Genomic DNA, 18,471 nt, shown 5'->3' on the forward strand with positions numbered 1-18,471 from the left:
CCGGGTCTCCCGCATTGGAGGCAGACGCTTTAACCTCTGAGCCACCAGGGAAGCCCAATTGAACCCTAGGTGACTCTATTCATAGACTATTTTACTGAGAGGACAACGAAGGTTAGAGAGAGTGAGTGAATTTCCAGAGGCAAGAACACGGGCCTTGTGAAGCCAAACTAAGGGGATTTCCCACTAAAAAGGCCTTCATATACCAAATCAATGTCTCATTCCCTGTGGCTTCTACTCATTGGTTCTAATCTCAGATCAAGATGGAAGTACATAAAATGAATACACTGACAGCAACGTAATGGTTTGTAAAGTCACTTTTAAGTACAGATGGCAGGTAGAGTTAAATGTTTTGAATTAGTAGTTGTTTAGAATACTGAACGCTCCCTTTCTCTTACATTCTTCATTTTTCTTTTCTATTATGGTTTATCACAGCATATTGAATATAATTTCCTATGCTATACAGTAAGATATTGTTGTCTAGCCATTCTGTATATAATAGTTTGTATCTGCTAATCCCAAATTCCCAGTCCATTCCTCCCCACCCCCACCCCAACTGTGGCAACCACAAGTCTATTCTCTATGTCTGTGAGTCTGCTTCTGTTTCAAGATAAGTTCATTTGAGTCATATTTAGATTCCACATGTAAGTGATAGCATATGGTATTTATTGTTTCTTTCTGACTTAGGAGAATACTGAACACATTTTTTCCATAACAATGATGTGTCAAAACCATTATTATAAAACTACTCTGATCAAACTCAAAGTCCTAAGAATACAGGGATCAAGTGTAGGGAGAAAGAAGAACAATGAAGGGAAGAAAAGAATTCCAGCCCTACCTGAACTGGTTGTGAGCACCCCCTTACACGCCATTCTGCGATACTCCCACCCCACCACAACTCCCATCTTGCCACTCTGAGTTTCCTTAGGCACCATTGGGACCTAGTTTCCTCCCTCTAACTGGATGTTTCATTTGCTCCATGACAATCATTTGCTGGCTTCTTTGTCTCTCTCTGGGAGCAGCAGTTGAATAGCATTTCCCCAGCACCTGGCATAGCAACTTGTCAGTGGTTGGCACTCCACGTGAACCACACACCCCCTTGTCAACACTACTGCCTCAGGGGGTAAGGACTGCTCTTCTTCCCAGTTATTTCCTTGCCTATCCCCTCTCATCTGTGCTCTCACCAAAATTTTCATTTTCATCTCTGGGTCAGGTAAATGATATTCATACTCAAAAGTGACTGCTATGTAATTAATTTCATCCTAGAAGATAGAGTATTAAAAAAGAAAGAAAGAAAACATTCATTAACTAAAAGTTGAAGTTGGAGTGTTAGTTACTCAGTGGTCTCTGACTCTGTGATCCCATGGACTGTAGCCCGAGAGGCTCATGTAATTGTGCAGGCAAGAATACTGGAGTGGGTAGCTGTTCCCTTCTCCAGGGGAACTTCCCAATCCAGGGATTGAACCCGGATCTCCCACATTGCTGGCAGATTCTTTATTATCTGAGCCGCCAGGGAAGCTCTTTATTAACTAAAGAAAATAACAATCAACTAGAAAATCATGAAATAATGTGAAAACAGAGAAATTGAGAGAGAAAGCTATTTGGGGACCCAGGGTGGGGAGGGGGCCCAAGTTCCAAATTATAGGCTCCTCTGTGAGTGTCCCTCCCCAGGGCAACACATGGCCCTGTTTAGATCTTGCAGCTTTGTTTGTTCTTTTACTAATGAACCTATGGATTCTCCAAATGCACTTTTTTGATCCCAACAAGTCTTCATGGTTGCAGCAGAAGGGGTGGCTCCAACAGGAGAGTGATCTGATATATAGAGAAACAGGAATGCTCTTTCTAAGCATGGAATATTCGTAAATGTACAAAACCAACTGTAGGAATTTCCCTGTAGGGACTAAAGTCTCATTTTTAAAGACAGGCCCACATTGGAACTGTGAAGCCATTCTTCTGCTTGTGAATGGCTTAGTCACGAACAGGCAAAACAAGATTCCTCCAGCTATTATCTCCCTTAGAAAGAACCTTAGTGTTGGGATGTATTTATCTTAGAGATGCCCAGCTGTTCCAAGGAAGGGTGGGTCAGAGCTTTGGGAAGAGATTTCTTTATCCAGCTCACGTTGGGGATCCTGAGGTTGTGCTGTGCTGTCCAACAAGTGTTAAAGATGCTTTTTAATATCTAAGTGACAAGTGTTAGTAAATTTTATTATAAGTTTTAATCTAACACTTGTTTCTGGTTCACGGGAATTTATTTTTCTTTTAAAGTGTTTTCTGTTGTTCTTACAATGTTATCCATTTGATTGAAATCGACTTGAACTGGTAGAACCAAAATAGAGCCATGAAGAAAAACTAACTTTTTGTAAGTACAGAGAAGAAATAACAGGTTAAAAAAAGGATAAGTCTTTAATAAGCATCATGCAATCTTGTAAAGGGTTTGGAATAGCCTCAAAATGTCTTTTTACCTTGGCAACTAGAGACACGAATCATGTTTTCCTAATATTTTATAAAACTCTTTACCCTAAAAGAGAGAATCATTCTTTTTAACTTTTTTGGTTCTGTTGTTTGAACACATTTTTCCCCTAAGTCTAATTATTATTTTTCCTTCTTTAGAAACAGGAAATGATAATTTGTCCAAGTTCAAATGAACCCAAATCCTCTATAAAAGAGGCATGTTCTTTCCCTGGACTCTACAACCTCCAATGTTTTGTCATCTTTTGGAATGTTGTTGGAGTTTTTAGTTTTCCTTAGTAACTTCTGGGTTAGGTAGGCTTGGTTTGAGAAACATCTGATGTTAATCTGAAGACTTTTATGTCCCAGTAAAGCAGAAAAGCTACCTACACAGACAAGCCAATTGTAGCAGCAGAGCAAAGACAATGGGAGCATTGAAGTGACAGTGAGGATGTAGCAGTAACATTCACTGTGAGGAAATTCTTGGTCTGTGAGACAGGTACCTGGTGCATGAGTGCTAAAGGAGATTTGATGACCTTTTTAGAATACAACTTATTTTGAATGCCATTGAATTTCCCTGTTTTCAAAGACAAATTTAACTGCCTTTGAAAATGAACAGATTTTCTGATTTGAAAAAGTTTTAATGTCTTTACCTTCATAAACCCAGTCAGTTATTCCATTATAGATTACGTCTTTTTCCCCAGTCCATGTGATCCTCTGACTTGGTGAATTTGGTTCATTTTTCACATAAATATCATTGTTCCAAACGTATGCCTAGAAAGATTGGGAAAAAGATGGATACACAACATATTATATTTTATCCTAGAGTCTAAAAAATTTATCTATTATTTTATCCTCAAATAATATTGGCATGCAAGTGGAATGACTACCTTAGATTATTCCATTTGAGCGGGAGAAAGAGTCATTTACGTTCTTAAATGTATACGTATACTTGCTATAATACCCAAATGATCCTAAACACACCCTTTATCTACCAAAAAGAAGCAGCCCACAACCACTGCTATTGAATAGTAAAGTGTATGCAAATCCCAGAAGACTGTCCACTTCTTTAGAATGATGTGTGCTTTGCATTTCTCTCTGGCGGCCTCAGTAGAGAGAAGGCAGCTGCAAGCCCAGAGTCAACTACAAATAAACAGTCTGTCTTCCTGTTTAGATTCTTCAGGACTTCTGACATTCTCCTAAGACTATAGAACATGAAGGTGTATCTATAGTGACATAGAAAAAGTCAAAGAACTAACAGAAAGTGGGAAAGATTAAAAAAAAAAATTAACAAAATAAAACAGAACAAAAAACAAAATACAACAGGGTTAGAATTTGAGTTTAATGAACATTTTGCCAGTAAATAAATAATTTCCTAACAGCAGTTCAGAAACTTTCAGGAATTGTATTAATATTTACTGTTAGACTAATAAAATGTTATTTTAGGCAATAACACTCTATGTGAGTGACTATAGCCTTCCTAAGAATCTGCTCTGTATCAGGGTTAGGAGCTTCTGCAAATGAAAGATTTGAGCCATTATTTTCCCATAAAGAAGAGAGACTTACTAACCAATTTATGACCCACTGATGACCATGTGATCCACTGTGTGTTGTTTGGGATTCTCTCTTCTGTAATTAACTGCCTGGAAAAAGATCAAAAGAAAGATTCCCGTTTTTATAGGAATGTAGATAAATCGCAGTAGAATTTCTTTTCTTTTTAATTATTACACTAGAGAAGCATAACTGATTTTGAGAGGAAGTCACTGACCTTTTATTTAAGTCATAAATGTCATAGGAAGCTGTGTAGGAATGCCTCCATTGCTACAAAAGAAAATAGACATTTCAGGCTTCTGTGATTCTTGATAGCTTGACCACTTGCTATAGAAGCCCAAGTGAGAGATAAAGCCATATAACATTGTATAATTCTCACATTTTATATCTTATAGTTCCCTATCTAGAGTCTTAAAATTTTGGAATTAGAAAGTATCTCAGAAATTACCTAGTACAAACTCCTCTGGATTTATCATTTATCTCTGGCCTTGCTTCTGCAAAGGACCACAGAGGGTTGACATGCCACTTTCTGTGCAAACATAATTCCCAGAACTTACCACAGTAATGCTAAGCTCATCTGTTTAAGAAAATGCAAATGTTCACTTTTCAGCCATTCTATTGGCAAAATATCTTAAAGATCTCTAATTCTATTGGTGGAAGTGATGAGGAGAGTGTTTACTCTCCTACATTGATTATGAAAATATAAAGTGTTATAGTTTTCTTGAAAGCCACTTGGCAATGTATATTAAAACTGAAACACACACATGCACACACACACACATATATATACACACACGCACACTAGAGAAGGGAAAAGCTACCCACTATAGTATTCTGGCCTGGAGAATTCCATGGACTGTATAGTCCATGGGGTTGCAAAGAGTCAGACACAACTGAGCAACTTTCACTTTCATACACACACCATCAATATTTTAAATAACCATCTCAAGAAGCTAAAAAGTGAAAAGAAAACTAAATTCAAAGAAATTAGAAGAAAAGAAATAATTAAGGTAAAGTGTTAGTTGATCAGTCATGTCCAACTCTTTGTGACCCCATGAACTGTAGCCTGCCAGGCTCCTCTGTCCATGGGATTTTCCAGGCAAGAATACAGGAGTGGGTTGCCATTTCCTTCTCCAGGGGATCTGCCTGACCCAGGGATTGAACACAGGTCTCCCTCATTGCATGCAGACTCTACCATCTGAGCTACCAGGGAAGCCTAATAAAGGTAAAAGCAGTCATCGAATAGAAGAAAACACAATAGAAAAAAATCAAAAAAGCTGAAAACTGGTTCTTTGAAGACACTAGCAAAATTACTAACAGAGAGTAAGAAAAAAAGTATGAATGAATATATCAGAAATAAAAAACGGGATACCACAACAAGCTCTGTGTAAGTACATGCTCAGTCGCTCAGTTTTACCTGACTCTTTGCAGCCCCATGGAATGTAGCCTGCCATGTTCCTCTGTCCATGGGATTTTCCAGGCAAGAATACTGGAGTGGGTTGCCATTTCCTTCTCCAGGGGATCTTCCTGACCCGGGGATGGAATTTGTGTCTCCTGCATTGCAGGCAGATTCTTTACCACTAGTGCCACCCGAGAAGCCCCACAACAGGCTCCACAGACAAAGATTATAAGACCTTATGTTAAATGTGTTTTAGCCATCAGTTCAGTTCAGTTCAGTTCAGTCGCTCAATCGTGTCCGACTCTTTGCAACCCCGTGAATCGCAGCACGCCAGGCCTCCCTGTCCATCACCAACTCCCGGAGTTCACTCAAACTCATGTCCATCGAGTGTCGGTGATGCCATCCAGCCAAACACTTTTTTAAAAAGTTCTTTGATATGCCACTTTAAAAGTCTTTATTGAATTTGTTACAAAACTATTTTTAATGTGTTGGTTTTAGGCTGTGAAGCATGTGGGAATCCTAGCTCCCTGACCAGGGATTGAACACCTCACTGCCCCAAATTGGAAGGTGAAGTCCCAACCACTATATGTTAATCTCTAGGAGTATGGTAAGGAAGACAGACATATAGACAAGTAATTAAAAAAAAAAACAACTTAAGATATTTTTCTTTGCTTAAGAGAAAAGAAAAAAAAAATTTTTTTCCCTTATATACATGGTAGGGAAGTTCCTATCTATACATTTTAAAAGTAGGATAAAAGGACAAATTCCTTGAAAAATGACTTATCGAAAGTAAGATGAAATTGTGAATCTGAGTAGTTTTACATCTAATAAACATCTGAGTCTATAAATAACCTCTGTACAAAGAAAACTCCCAGCTCAAATAATTTTGCCAGCCAACTCCTTGTTATTTATTTGAATGAGTTGAAAACATACCTACATTAAAACCTACACACAAATTTTTACAGCAACTTTATTCATGTTTGCCAAAACTTGTACATAACCAGCCACGCAGATGATGGAATATTATTTAGCAACAAAAAGAAATGATCCAGAAGACATTAAAAGAGATGGCGGAAACTTAAAAGCATATTGCAGTTAGAGAAGCCAATCTGAAGATGCTACATAGTGTATGGTTTCAACCACGTGACATTCCGGAAAAGACAAAAATGATAGAGAGAGTAAAGATCAGTGGTTCCTAGGGGTTCACATGAAGGGAGGGAGAAACTGTTAGATTTTTAGGAAAAATGAAAACATGTCCAACACAGAGAGTAAACCTGAATGTAAACTATGGAATTTAATACATACAGACAAGTATTCATATTTGCCAAAACATGAATAAATCTGCTGTAAAAATTTTGCGTGTAGGTTTTTTTGCAGAGGTATAAGTTTTTAGCTCATTTGGATAAATAACAAGGAATGTACTGGTAAAATTATTTGAGCTGAGAGTTTTCTTTGTACAGAAGTTATTTATGGATTAGTATAGTATGATGCTATTAATGTAATGACAGATAAAAGTCATTATACATTATATATTTGTCGAAACTCATAAAATGTACAACACAGAGTAAACCCTAATGCAAATGATGGACTCTAATTAAAAATAATGTGTCAGTATTGGCTCATCAATTGTAACAAATGTACCACTACACTAATGAAAAATGTTAAAAATGGCAAAAATAACAGGGATGGAGTGACGTGGAGGGGTGATAATGAGGTATATGGAAACTCCCTGCACTTTCCATTAATTTTCTGGAGACCTAAAGCTGCTCTAAAAAATAAAGTCTATTAATTCAAAAAAATTAATGAATTAGAGCCATAACAGATGACTTGGAAGAATATCCACATGGTATCTCTGAGTGAGAAATGCAATTTACAGAAAAGTATGGAAAATAGGATTCTATTTTTATAAAATAAGTAATAACTAAAAAGAATCTCTATCTTTACAGAATTAAGTGAATAAACAAATATAAAATATAGAGGGATATACAATAGATTCTCAACATGGGATACCTGGGAAAAAGGCAGTGAGATGAGGAGCAGTTGTTGTTTAGTAACTAAGTCATGCCGACTCTTTGCAATCCCATGGACTATAGCCTTCGGGGCTCCTCTGTCCATGGGGATTCTCCAGGCAAGAATACTGGAGTGGGTTGCCATTTCCTTCTCCAGGGGATCTTCCCGAGCCAGGGATCGAACCCATGACTCCTAAACTGGCAGGCTGATTCTTTACCACTGAGCCACCTGGGAAGCCCATGAGGAATACAGGGCCAAGCAAAAAAATGGAAAAACAGTGAGACTGAAGGTTTTTTTAAAAATATGATCACATATTTGCATTTATGAAAAATTAATGTTTATATGAAGATGTAGATATAAATTAAAAATATTTTTTAAAAAAACTACTTGCCTATATATCTGTTTTTCCTACCATATTCCCAGAGGTAAGAAATTGTGTCTTATTCAGCTTTAAACACCTGGAGTCTGTCCTAGCACAAGCAACATAGGATATATTCAAGAAATAAACCAAACTAAAATAATTAAATGTTACCTATGAGGCTGAAATAATGAAGTGGGTAGTCCAAGGACCCCGAGCTGTATTTGCAGAGCTGAGACACAAGTCAGGCTCCTAATCTTGAATAATATTGCCCACTCATCATTTATCACCCTCCTATCCTCTCATGTCAACAAATATTTATTAAGTCTCCTCTTTTTGCAAGTCATACATTTCTTTTTGAATCCTGGATTATTTTGACACACTCCATGCTTGTTTCTGGGAAACCTCAGAATATAATGCTCACTAGAGCCAAAAGTTGTGGTACAGGCTAAAAATATTAAGCGATTTAAGAAGTTTTGAGATCATTTCAGGATGACAGATCTATCAGGGGCTGTAAAGGGAAATCCAAGATGTTTGTATATTCACTTCATCTTTTGAAACAGACTCATCAGTCTATTTAGGCTATAAACATTGGCACCTATCCTCTTGATTAGACATTACCGGATAAGACAGGCTCCCTCTTTTTAAGGAGCTCATAGTTGAATGGGGGATATGGAGACATAAACTGCCAGAAAAGAATCACAGAGTATGCAATGGAGATGGGTGGGAAAGGCAGGAATCAAATTAGGAACTGGGGAGGCCGAGAGGCTTATAGAAAAGGTGATTATTGGTCTCAGAGGGCTGCCACACAGAGAAGGGCAAAAAAAGCATCATGGCAGAGAGAGGTTCAAGCAAAAAGCTAAGAATGATCATATTTAAGAATACAAGCTTTGGAGTCTTCTAACCTGGACTCAAGTCTTCCTATAGACTGAATCTTTGTATCTCCTCCTTTCCCCGATTCATATGTTGAAACTTTAACTCCTAACGTGATAGTATTCTGGAGATGGGGCCACTCTGGAGTGACTAGGTTGTTCAGGGGGAAGCCCTCGTGAGTGGGATTCGTTTCCTCATATATTAGTTTCCTTGCCCCTTCCGCCATGTGAGGACACTTGGAAAAGATGGCCAGCGATGACCTAGGAAGTAGGACCTTGCCAGACACTGAATCTGGTGCCACCTTGATTTTGGACTTCCCAGCCTCCAAAACTCTAAGAAACAAAGTTCTGTTATTAAGTCACCCAGTCTGTGGTGTTATAGTGACCCAAATGGATGAAGACCAGTCTCCTGTGTAATATCAGACAGGTTTCTTTTTAAGCTCCAGTTTTCTCTTTAAAGATGAGGATAGTGACAGAAACAATCTCGGGAACAAGAAAGCACGTGAAGTACTTAGCAGGGCTCCTGTGAGCACGTCACAGATGATGCAACTATTACTGTCTGTACAGCATTAGGCAAAGAGGGGAGATGCTATGAGAACATCTGAACTAGGCTGCCTGGTACTTATTTATTTACATTCTCTTCACTCACTCACTTATCTTTTTATAGCCACAACTTAAAAGTAAGAATTGATCTTTCTGAATGTGCTGGCTCAGTCATGGAGAAGCCACACGGCAGGGTGTAAAGAACACTGGAAACAGACTTCCAGAGAAATGGAATAAAACTCGACTTTTCTTTGTTCTGGATATGTTTCTTGAATGCTGGAGTGGGTAGCTGATCCCTTGCATACGGGCGTGGGTAGCCAATCCCTTCTCCATTGGATCTTCCCGACCCAGGAATGAAACCTGGGTCTCCTGCATTGTAGGCGGGTTCTTTACCAGCTGAGCTATCAGGCAAGACTGAAAAACTTGGGAGTCCTTAAAATTACCCATGGCTATGCTGAGTCAGATGACCTGGGGTAGGTTGTAGATATCTGCGTTTTAAAAAACTTCCCCAGGTGATCCATTGCAAGCACAGGCCAAGCATGGTGAGTGCAGGGGGGCAAGGGGGAGGGTGATAAGTTCAGAAGGGCAGACTGAGGTCCAATCACCCAGGCTTCTCAGGTTGCCTTGGTTAGAGTTTGAGTTTTATTCTGAAAGTGATGAGAAGCTACTGATCACAAGAGTTTAAGCATAGGCACGACATAATCTAACTTAGGTTTTAAAAGAAGCATGGATACTCTTGAGAAACATGGATGGCAGGATGAAGGGGACAGAATGAAAACATCAAAAGAAGTTAAATGCACATGAAAACTTCAGTGACACCACAAATACAAATGACCAATGATGGTTGTCCAGCAAGTTCTACCCATGAAATCTATCTGTTAGTACATATCACATGGCACTTGTTGAACTTGGCAAAAGAATAAATTGAGCTGGTATTTACCTTGCTGCTTCTATCTTAACTTCACAGTCGTTATATGTTTGACTTTAACATGGGAAATTGTTAACCAGTGGTTCTCAACCCTGATAGCTCGTTAAAATACTCTACATGTTAAAAAAAAAAACAAACTGATGCCAGCTTCATCCCCAGAGACTTCACTTTATTGACCTGGGGATTGGACCTGGACACTTGGGAGTTTTTAAAAGTTTCTAATGTGATTTTAATCTGTAGATAGCAATAAGAACTGCTGAATTAAACAAATACTAATTCATTAATTGGAAACAGAGGTATTAAAGTTGGCATAGGCTTCTGATTCGTTCCTGGTGGACTGGTTTAGCAGGACCTAGTCAGCAAGTCTTCATGTCCAGGAAATGGAGCCCAGCACAATGAACCAGGGTAAATATTGTGATTGGGAGTCACCATCCTCAAATGGGAAATGGAGTATGGGATGGTTTGCATGACCTGAGTACAGCAGTGATGGTGTGAGATAAGACCACTCAGTATTTGCTCTTTATTCTAGAAAAGAAAGGCAGAGGTTGGGATCTCCAGCTTTGTGTTTTGTTTTCAAGCAGAATCTCTCTAAAGGTTTCTAATCTTTCTTGTATGTTTCAAAACTTCTCATACTCAACAGCCATTGTCAAATCCACGAATAATCAAAAAGCTGCAGTCACTGGTGATTTGCAGCCACCCTAAACATGAGAGTGTTAGTCGCTCAGTCTTGTCTGACTCTTTGTGACCCCATGGACTATAGCCCACCAGGCTCCTCTGTCCATAGGATTGTCCAGGCAAGAATCCTGGAATGAGTAGCCATTCTCTTCTCCAGGGGATCTTCCTGACCCAGAGACTGAACCTGGGTCTCCTACATTGCAGACAGATTCTTTACCATCTGAGCAATAACTTAGTGACTAAGCAACAACAACTAAACATGAAAACGATGTGTGATTAGGCTGAAACCTCTCCTGAAAGTGTGAGAATCTGATGTTGGGCTGTGCAACTGGAGGAAGCTCAGTGCTCCCCCAGGGCGCTGGTCACTGCTGCTGAGCCTGCCCCTTAGGAACGGTTTGTATATGGTAGGACCTGAGGGCTGAGAGGTGGTCTGAGTCACTTCACAGAATCTCTTCTGGAATGAGACATTTAATTGTTTTTAAGGCAAATAATCGAGAATCTTACTATTTGTCAGACAAAGGAAATAAAACAGTCTATTACTAGATATTACAAGTCAGACATGTAAACTGACTCAAATTATAAGTTCTATTTTATTAACTTATAGTTTTAGTCATTTATCTATAATATTACTTAAACTTTTTAGTATTTGAAAACCCTGAAATGAATTTATTTTAAAACACTCATTAGATTTATCTTTTATGAAGGAGAATGACCATTTCTTCTTTTGATACTGAATTAATGAGTTTTTAGAGCCTATTGCTTGCATTAGGTAACAACCTTAAATATTCATAGACTTGAGATCGGTTATAAAATAACACACTCATAGGATTCTTTAAATGTCACAGTAAAAAAGCATTTCTTTTACCTTCACATAGTTGTATTCGAAGAGAATATATTGTCTATCTGGAGAAACTGAATAATCATTTATAGAATGTCCAAATTCATCCTGTCAATCAAGTAGAAAGAAGAACAGTTGAATGATTCCATTTAACTGCTATTGTTGAGTACCTCCTGTGTGGAGGGTATGGTTCCAGACTTGTGTCTCGTGCCTTGGGAGGTTCTAGTCTGGACGAGGGGGCACATGCCCCTACACAGATGACCATCAGGCAAGGTGGATGGTAATCAAGGTTAGAGAGTCGGGGAGGGAAGGATTAATTTTAAGCAAGGAAAGATGGCTATGAGGGTGGGGATCAGGAACAGATACAGAACTTTCTCAGGAGGGGAAATGCTAGAGTATAAAGCCAGATGTGGAAAGGGCATGCATATTTAGAGACTGCCTAAGCGTAATCTGAATACAGTGTAGGGTGTGTCAGACAAAGAGAGGACATACAATTAGAAAAATAGGTAGTGTCTAAATACAAGAAATGGAGCTATGAACTACTTTTTGCACATGGATGTGACAGAATCTTATCTGCCTTGTCCAAAGATGCTCTGGCAATCCAGTGGCTAAGATGAGATGAGAGAGGAAGGGCTGCACTAACCTTGGACTTGGGCAATGTTGTGTTCTGATTTACAGAATGGAGAGAGGGATACACATTATAATACAGTACTCACTGTCACAAAATTAATCAAGGCTTTCAGCCAGGGCTGTACAGTGGAAATGGAAATCTGAGAGGCACTTGACATCACGAGACAGAACGGATAGGGTTTACTGAGTAGCTAAATAAGGGGGATAACAGAGGAATCAAGGAGGATTCTGAGATTTCTAGCTTAAGTGACGTGGAGGGCACTATTTATCAAGACTGGGAAGAGGAATAGGATGCCTTCCCTTTGCTAGGAGAGGGAAGGGGAAATAACTAGCTTAGCTCAGGATACTGAGTTTAAAATGCCTGCAGACCATCCATGTGCAGGAGCCAGCAAGCTATTGGAAACAGAGGCCTAGATCTTGGGAGGAGGTTAGTGTTACAAGCGTGTATTTGAGAAGCACTGATGCTGTGGAAATGCATGGAATATGCTGAAGGGGAGCACACAAGGTGAGGAGGGAGGCTCGCAGTGAAGACAGGGCCCTGAGGAGCACTTACACGTAAGAGAATGGGCAGAAGAGGAGGAATCGTCAAAGGAGACTAAAAAGTAACCAAGGCAGGGAGCATTCCAAGAAGAGAAAGATCCACCGCACCATATGCTGCAGAAAGAGTCCAACAGGATGAGAAACGATAGTACTCATGATTTGAAAGGTTATGAAAAAAAAAATCCCCAGAATTCCCTTAAAGCATGAATTAATTATGTGATTAAACATACAAATGTACTGTTCTCCAAGAAAATGGAGCTGTTTCCATATTCAGCATTGAATAGCAAGATATTATTTTCTTGTTTGTAGAGATATTCATGATCTAAAGAGAGAAAACGACCAGATCAATATTTCAAGCTGCTATTAAACATCTTCATAAAGTAAAAAATCACGCAATAAAAATGTAAGATTTAAATTCACACAAGTTCTAAGTTGAAAAAGCATAAACTGATGAATATTATACTAGTATGCCTTCATTTTCCCATCATCATTGTAAAGGGTTCAATTCACTTTTAATTTCTATAGTACATGTCAAAGAAATACTAAGGTTTCTTTCTGTCTTATCTCCTTTTGCACCCTTAAGTAGAACACAATACTTTCCCATATGGTTTTAAAAAATAAGAATATATTCTCATTGCCATAAAGGTGCCCCACAACCTAACTGAAATTAAGCAAAAAATGAAAATAAGCATAAGCAGCCCCTCTCACCACCAAAAAGCCTTACCTGAAACCCATCTCAAGTTGTAGAACTTCATTCTAAAAGTATTTTTTAAATAATCGGCTAGAGTGTAGGTTCTGCGACTATCAGTTGAAGCATCATCTGTTGGTAGGGAAAAAAAGAGTCAAATATTCAGTATGAAGGGATAACCCATTTTGAATAAAAGTTTTCAAAATGGATTTCTACAGTATACACTGATCACAAAATACAGAAATACACTCACAAAATGCAAAAGACACTCTGAAAGATTTTGTACTGAGTAGATGGGTAAACACGCGTTTACCTGTTCAAGTGGATAGAGAATGTGTTTCACAGTGCTGTATCAATGAGCTTCATTTCAAAGGTCTAGACCAGAAATGCTCAAGGGAAAGATAGTACGAGTACGTTTTCTAGTAACCATATTTTAAATTTTTTAAGGTAAAATTAATTTTAATAGCATATTTTATTTAACCAACACATCAAATATGTTACCATTTCAATGTGTTATCAACATTTAAATGTTACTAATGAGATCTTTCGAGGGCTCCCCATGTGGCTCAGTGGTAAAGAATCTGCCTGCCAGTGCAGGAGACAGAGGAGACTTGGGTTCGATTCCTGGGTCTGGAAGATCCCCTGGAGGAAGAAATAGCAACCCACTTCAGTATTCTTGCTGGGGAAAATCTCATGGACAGAGGAGCTTGGTGGGCTACAGTACATGGGGTCACAAAAGGGTTGGACACGCTTAGCCACTAAACAATGAGATTTTTCCACATTATTTCTTTCTGTATTAAGTCTTTAAATTCGGTTAACTAAGTCTTTAAATTCTGATATCCAATTGATGTACCAAGTTGAGTATATCTCAATTTGATAGGCACCTTTTCAGTCATGTAGCCATGCAATGGGTGACACAAAGCTAGATCATCCTTCTGTGAGGCCCTAAGGTTTACTTCTAAGTCCTCTTGCTCCACACAAACCTTTAAAATATGCTGATCACCCAGTTCAGAGATCTTTGTTTCTATCATCACTTTTCCTTGACCTTGATTAAAATTTACATGGAAGCTTTCTCTTGGATTCTGTGACACCTCAGTCCTCTTAACTCTCTGATCATTATTTTTCCACCTCCTACTTTGACTCTCTTTTTCTCCATTGACTTGTAAGGCAGAAAAGCTTTGGAATTAGTGTTCAACTTTCTGCTCATCTCTCTCTACAGTCTTCCTTGCAGGGAACTCCAGAGAATGCGGCTTCAGGAACACTTTCCACTTAGATAAATGACAAAACCTGCACTCATTACCTTAGCCTACTACACCCACACTCACATTTCCAGTGCTGTGTTCAGCCTTCTTACTTGACTTGTCCCACTTCATATCTTGACTTGTCCCACTATCATATCTTGTCTAGAATAACTGTCCACCTTCCAAAACTTCCATAGGAAATTGTGTGATTTTATATTCTGTTATTAAAGATCCAAATTCAAGATCTGAAGATCACTTTGATGTCTCCCTCTTTTTTTTTTTTTTACCATCACCAACAAACAATCTACCCTAATGACTCTTCCTTTGAAATCTTTTCTCCAGGTATCCTGCCATCAGGTTCTTCCACACCCGTTCCTGCACTGCACCATCACTGGAATGATCTTTCTAAAGGACCACTATTATCTGGTGAGCTCTTCCTCAAAAGCTTTCACTGAGTCTTCACTGTCTACAGGAAGATTCAGACTCCTTCACCTGGCACTTGCAGCCTCCACAATCTGACATGAGGCTCTAGGCTTATTTCTGCTCTCTTCCTGCAAGAACCTTCTGGTCCAATCACACTAATCTTGCTGAAGGCAATGGATCCTCTTAGGCTTATCTACCTTTATATTTTTGGGCTCCAAAATCACTGCAGATGCTGATTGCAGCCATGAAATTAAAAGACGCTTACTCCTTGGAAGGAAAGTTATGACCAACAAAGATAGCATATTAAAAAGCAGAGACATTACTTTACCAACCAAGGTCCGTCTAGTCAAGGCTATGGTTTTTCCCATGGTCATGTATGGATGTGAGAGTTGGACTGTGAAGAAAGCGGATTGCCGAAGAATTGATGCTTTTGAACTGTGGTGCTGGAGAAGACTCTTGAGAGTCCCTTGGACTTCAAGGAGATCCAACCAGTCCATTCTAAAGGAGATCAGTCCTGGGTGTTCATTGGAGGGACTGATGCTAAAGCTGAAACTGCAATACTTTGGCCACCTCATGCGATGAGTTGACTCACTGGAAAAGAGTCTGATGCTGGGAGGGATTGGGGGTGGGAGGAGACGGGGATGACAGAGAATGAGATGGCTGGATGGCATCACTGACTCGATGGACATGAGTTTGAGTGAACTCCGGGAGTTGGTGATGGACAGGGAGGCCTGGCGTGCTGTGTCACAAAGAGTCGGACACGACTGAGCGACTGAACTGAACTGAACCTCTATTCCTTGCCCTAAGCTACTTCCTGGAATGTCTTCAACTATTTCCCCATCTGTCACAATCCTCCAGCCTCCATTTCCTTCCTCTGTCATTCAATTCTGCCTTTGACTTTTGCCCCTACACTACTCATTGGGCTCCTACCACTTAATACCTTGTGTTGATAACTCTTTTTCCATGCCTACCTGTGTGACCTACTCAGGTAGGCCATGTATTCTTTGAAGACAAGGCTTTGTGTTTTTGTTGAGTGGTTTGGGGGTTTTTGTTTTCCATCAACCTTAGCATCTAGCACAGAGGTATGCCTTAATGTGCTGTGCTGTGCTTAGTCACTCAGTCGTGTCCGACTCTTTATGACCTCATGGACTGTAGCCTGCCAGGCTCCTCTGTCCAAGGGGATTCTCCAGGCAAGAATACTGGAGTGGGTTGCCATGCCCTCCTCCAGGGGATCTTCCCAACCCAGGGATCAAACCCAGGTATCCCGCATTACAGGGGGTTTCTTTACCATTTGAGCCACCAGGGAAGCCCATGCCTTAATAGAGACATGTAAAAAAGTTTTCATTGGTTGGTGTTGGGTATCATCCTATAAGCACAGTTAAGCCAATGTGATTCCTCTTCCTCAGTCCCAGAGCATCGGCTGACTACAAATACCCTAAAGTCTTTTTCCAAGCTCTCTATATTTTTCACATACATATAAACAAACACTCAAAAAATCAGCCACTACCATAATATTCCTATAACTGCAGTTCTTTGAGAGGGATTTCAAAGCCAGCAGCATCTTCTCTTGTTAATTTTTTACAGCCCATGGAAAGGTAGTTCTCTTACAGGAAATGTCCCTTCAAAAAATGTTTTTAAGATTTTATTTCTTTGGATTTGATCTCGTAACATAATCTTGTTTCTGCCTATAAAACCTTCCATTTTGGCAGATAAACTTGCTACACTTCATTTTATTATTTTATTGATTTTGCTTAAGCCTAGCTTGTTAAGTAAAAGATTTTTTTTTAACTATTATTTTTTTTCAATTCAATCCTGCATTTCTCCCCTGAAGGTTAGTAAAACATTTGTATTTGTTAGCAAAAATACAAGTGGGTGAAGCTGGTCCTTGAACCTAACTTTTAAACAAGAAATAAAGCCTTGTGCTACAGAAAATAGTATTTGTAACTCATATTGGACTACAAAACTGCAAATCTGGATTGTTCACTAAACACCCTCAATTATCTATATTCATCAAATCATTATAAAGTGAGTATTACTGCAGAGAATAAATACCATGCTATCAAGAGCTATTAGTCTAAAATGGACAGATGTAAAACATATCCCCAAATTAGTACAAATCAAAGTATCAGTGGTTATAGATGTGCACATTCCAAATATTACCTGCTGATTAATATGTTTAGACAAATCCATAGAAATAGGTCGATTTATATACCAACCACACATGTACATGCAACCGAATAAATGTTTGTGTCCTCTCAAAATTCACATGCTGAAATTCTAACCGCCATGCGATGGTATTGGAAGGGGAAGCCCTTGGAAGATGATTAGGTCATGAGGTGGAGCCCTCATGAATTGGATTAATACCCTTTAAAAAGTGATTTCCCACACTTCCAATGCAGAGGGCATGTGTAGCATCTCTGGTCAGGGAACTAAGATCCCGTGTGTCTTGCAACCAAAATAAAACAAAAAATTACAAAGTGACTCTAGAAAGCTCTCTTGCCTCTTCTGCTATGTGAGGACACAAGAAACGGGTCCTCACCCAATACTAAGCACGAAGTCTGCTGGCACCTCGACCTTGGACATCCTAGCCTCCAGAACTGTAAGAAATAAATATTTATTGTTTAAGCCACCTGTCTCTGGCTGTTTTATAACAGCAGTCCGCACATAACAAAGGCATACATATCTAAAAGAAGACACACATAGCAACATAAAACATCTATCACTGACTATTGAAAAAAAAATTTTTGGCCGAGCCACATGGCTTGTAGGATCTTATTTTCCTGACCCTGGCAGTGAAAGCACCCAGTCTTAACTGCTGGGCCACCAGGGAATTCCCGTCTATCACTGACTTTTGATTTTGTAAGAAGAGAATGAACTGAGTACCTACAATATAGATCAGATACAGTGCTATCTAAGCGGTATCTCACATGGGAATATTTGCCCAGGTTTTACAGCACACCTCAATCTGGAATAATAAAATAACTGAGGCAAAAGTCCTCTGTGATGTCACCTGCTGACCCAGATGCTGCTCCTCCTTCACTGGGCACTTGCCTCTCCCACCACCTCACTTATCTCAGACATTGCGGGACTCATCCTCTCATCAGGCCTCAGAATTTCTAAACCCACCATCTCCACCAGATTCAGGCTCCCTTCTGCTCAGCATGATTCTGATCCATCTGCTGATGTTCGGATGCCAACACTGATGCTGTGCTCTTGGTACGGCCCAGAACATGGGTGCGAGGCCTGGGCCACCCTCAGCTTGTGGTACCCTCGCTCAGTTCCTTTACAACTACCCTGCATGCCAGGGTTCCCTATCCTGGCTCCCCACAC

General features: G+C 39.5%; 1 protein-coding gene across 1 annotated transcript in view; it reads right to left on the minus strand.

The window, feature by feature from the left end:
* Positions 1–18,471, minus strand: part of DPP4 (dipeptidyl peptidase 4) — an 85,741-nt gene that overhangs the window by 49,744 nt on the left and 17,526 nt on the right. The window contains exons 3-8 of the mRNA XM_055397366.2: positions 13,514–13,609; positions 13,020–13,111; positions 11,647–11,727; positions 4,214–4,266; positions 4,016–4,088; positions 3,099–3,219 (exon numbers count right to left, since the gene is read on the minus strand). Of these exons, the coding sequence (XP_055253341.2) occupies positions 3,099–3,219; positions 4,016–4,088; positions 4,214–4,266; positions 11,647–11,727; positions 13,020–13,111; positions 13,514–13,609 (516 nt within the window). The remainder of the gene's footprint in view (positions 1–3,098; positions 3,220–4,015; positions 4,089–4,213; positions 4,267–11,646; positions 11,728–13,019; positions 13,112–13,513; positions 13,610–18,471) is intronic.

This window comes from Moschus berezovskii, chromosome 2 (assembly GCF_049115385.1).
Source record: "Moschus berezovskii isolate FMDL1 chromosome 2, NW_MosBer_1.0, whole genome shotgun sequence".
NCBI lineage: Eukaryota > Metazoa > Chordata > Mammalia > Artiodactyla > Moschidae > Moschus > Moschus berezovskii.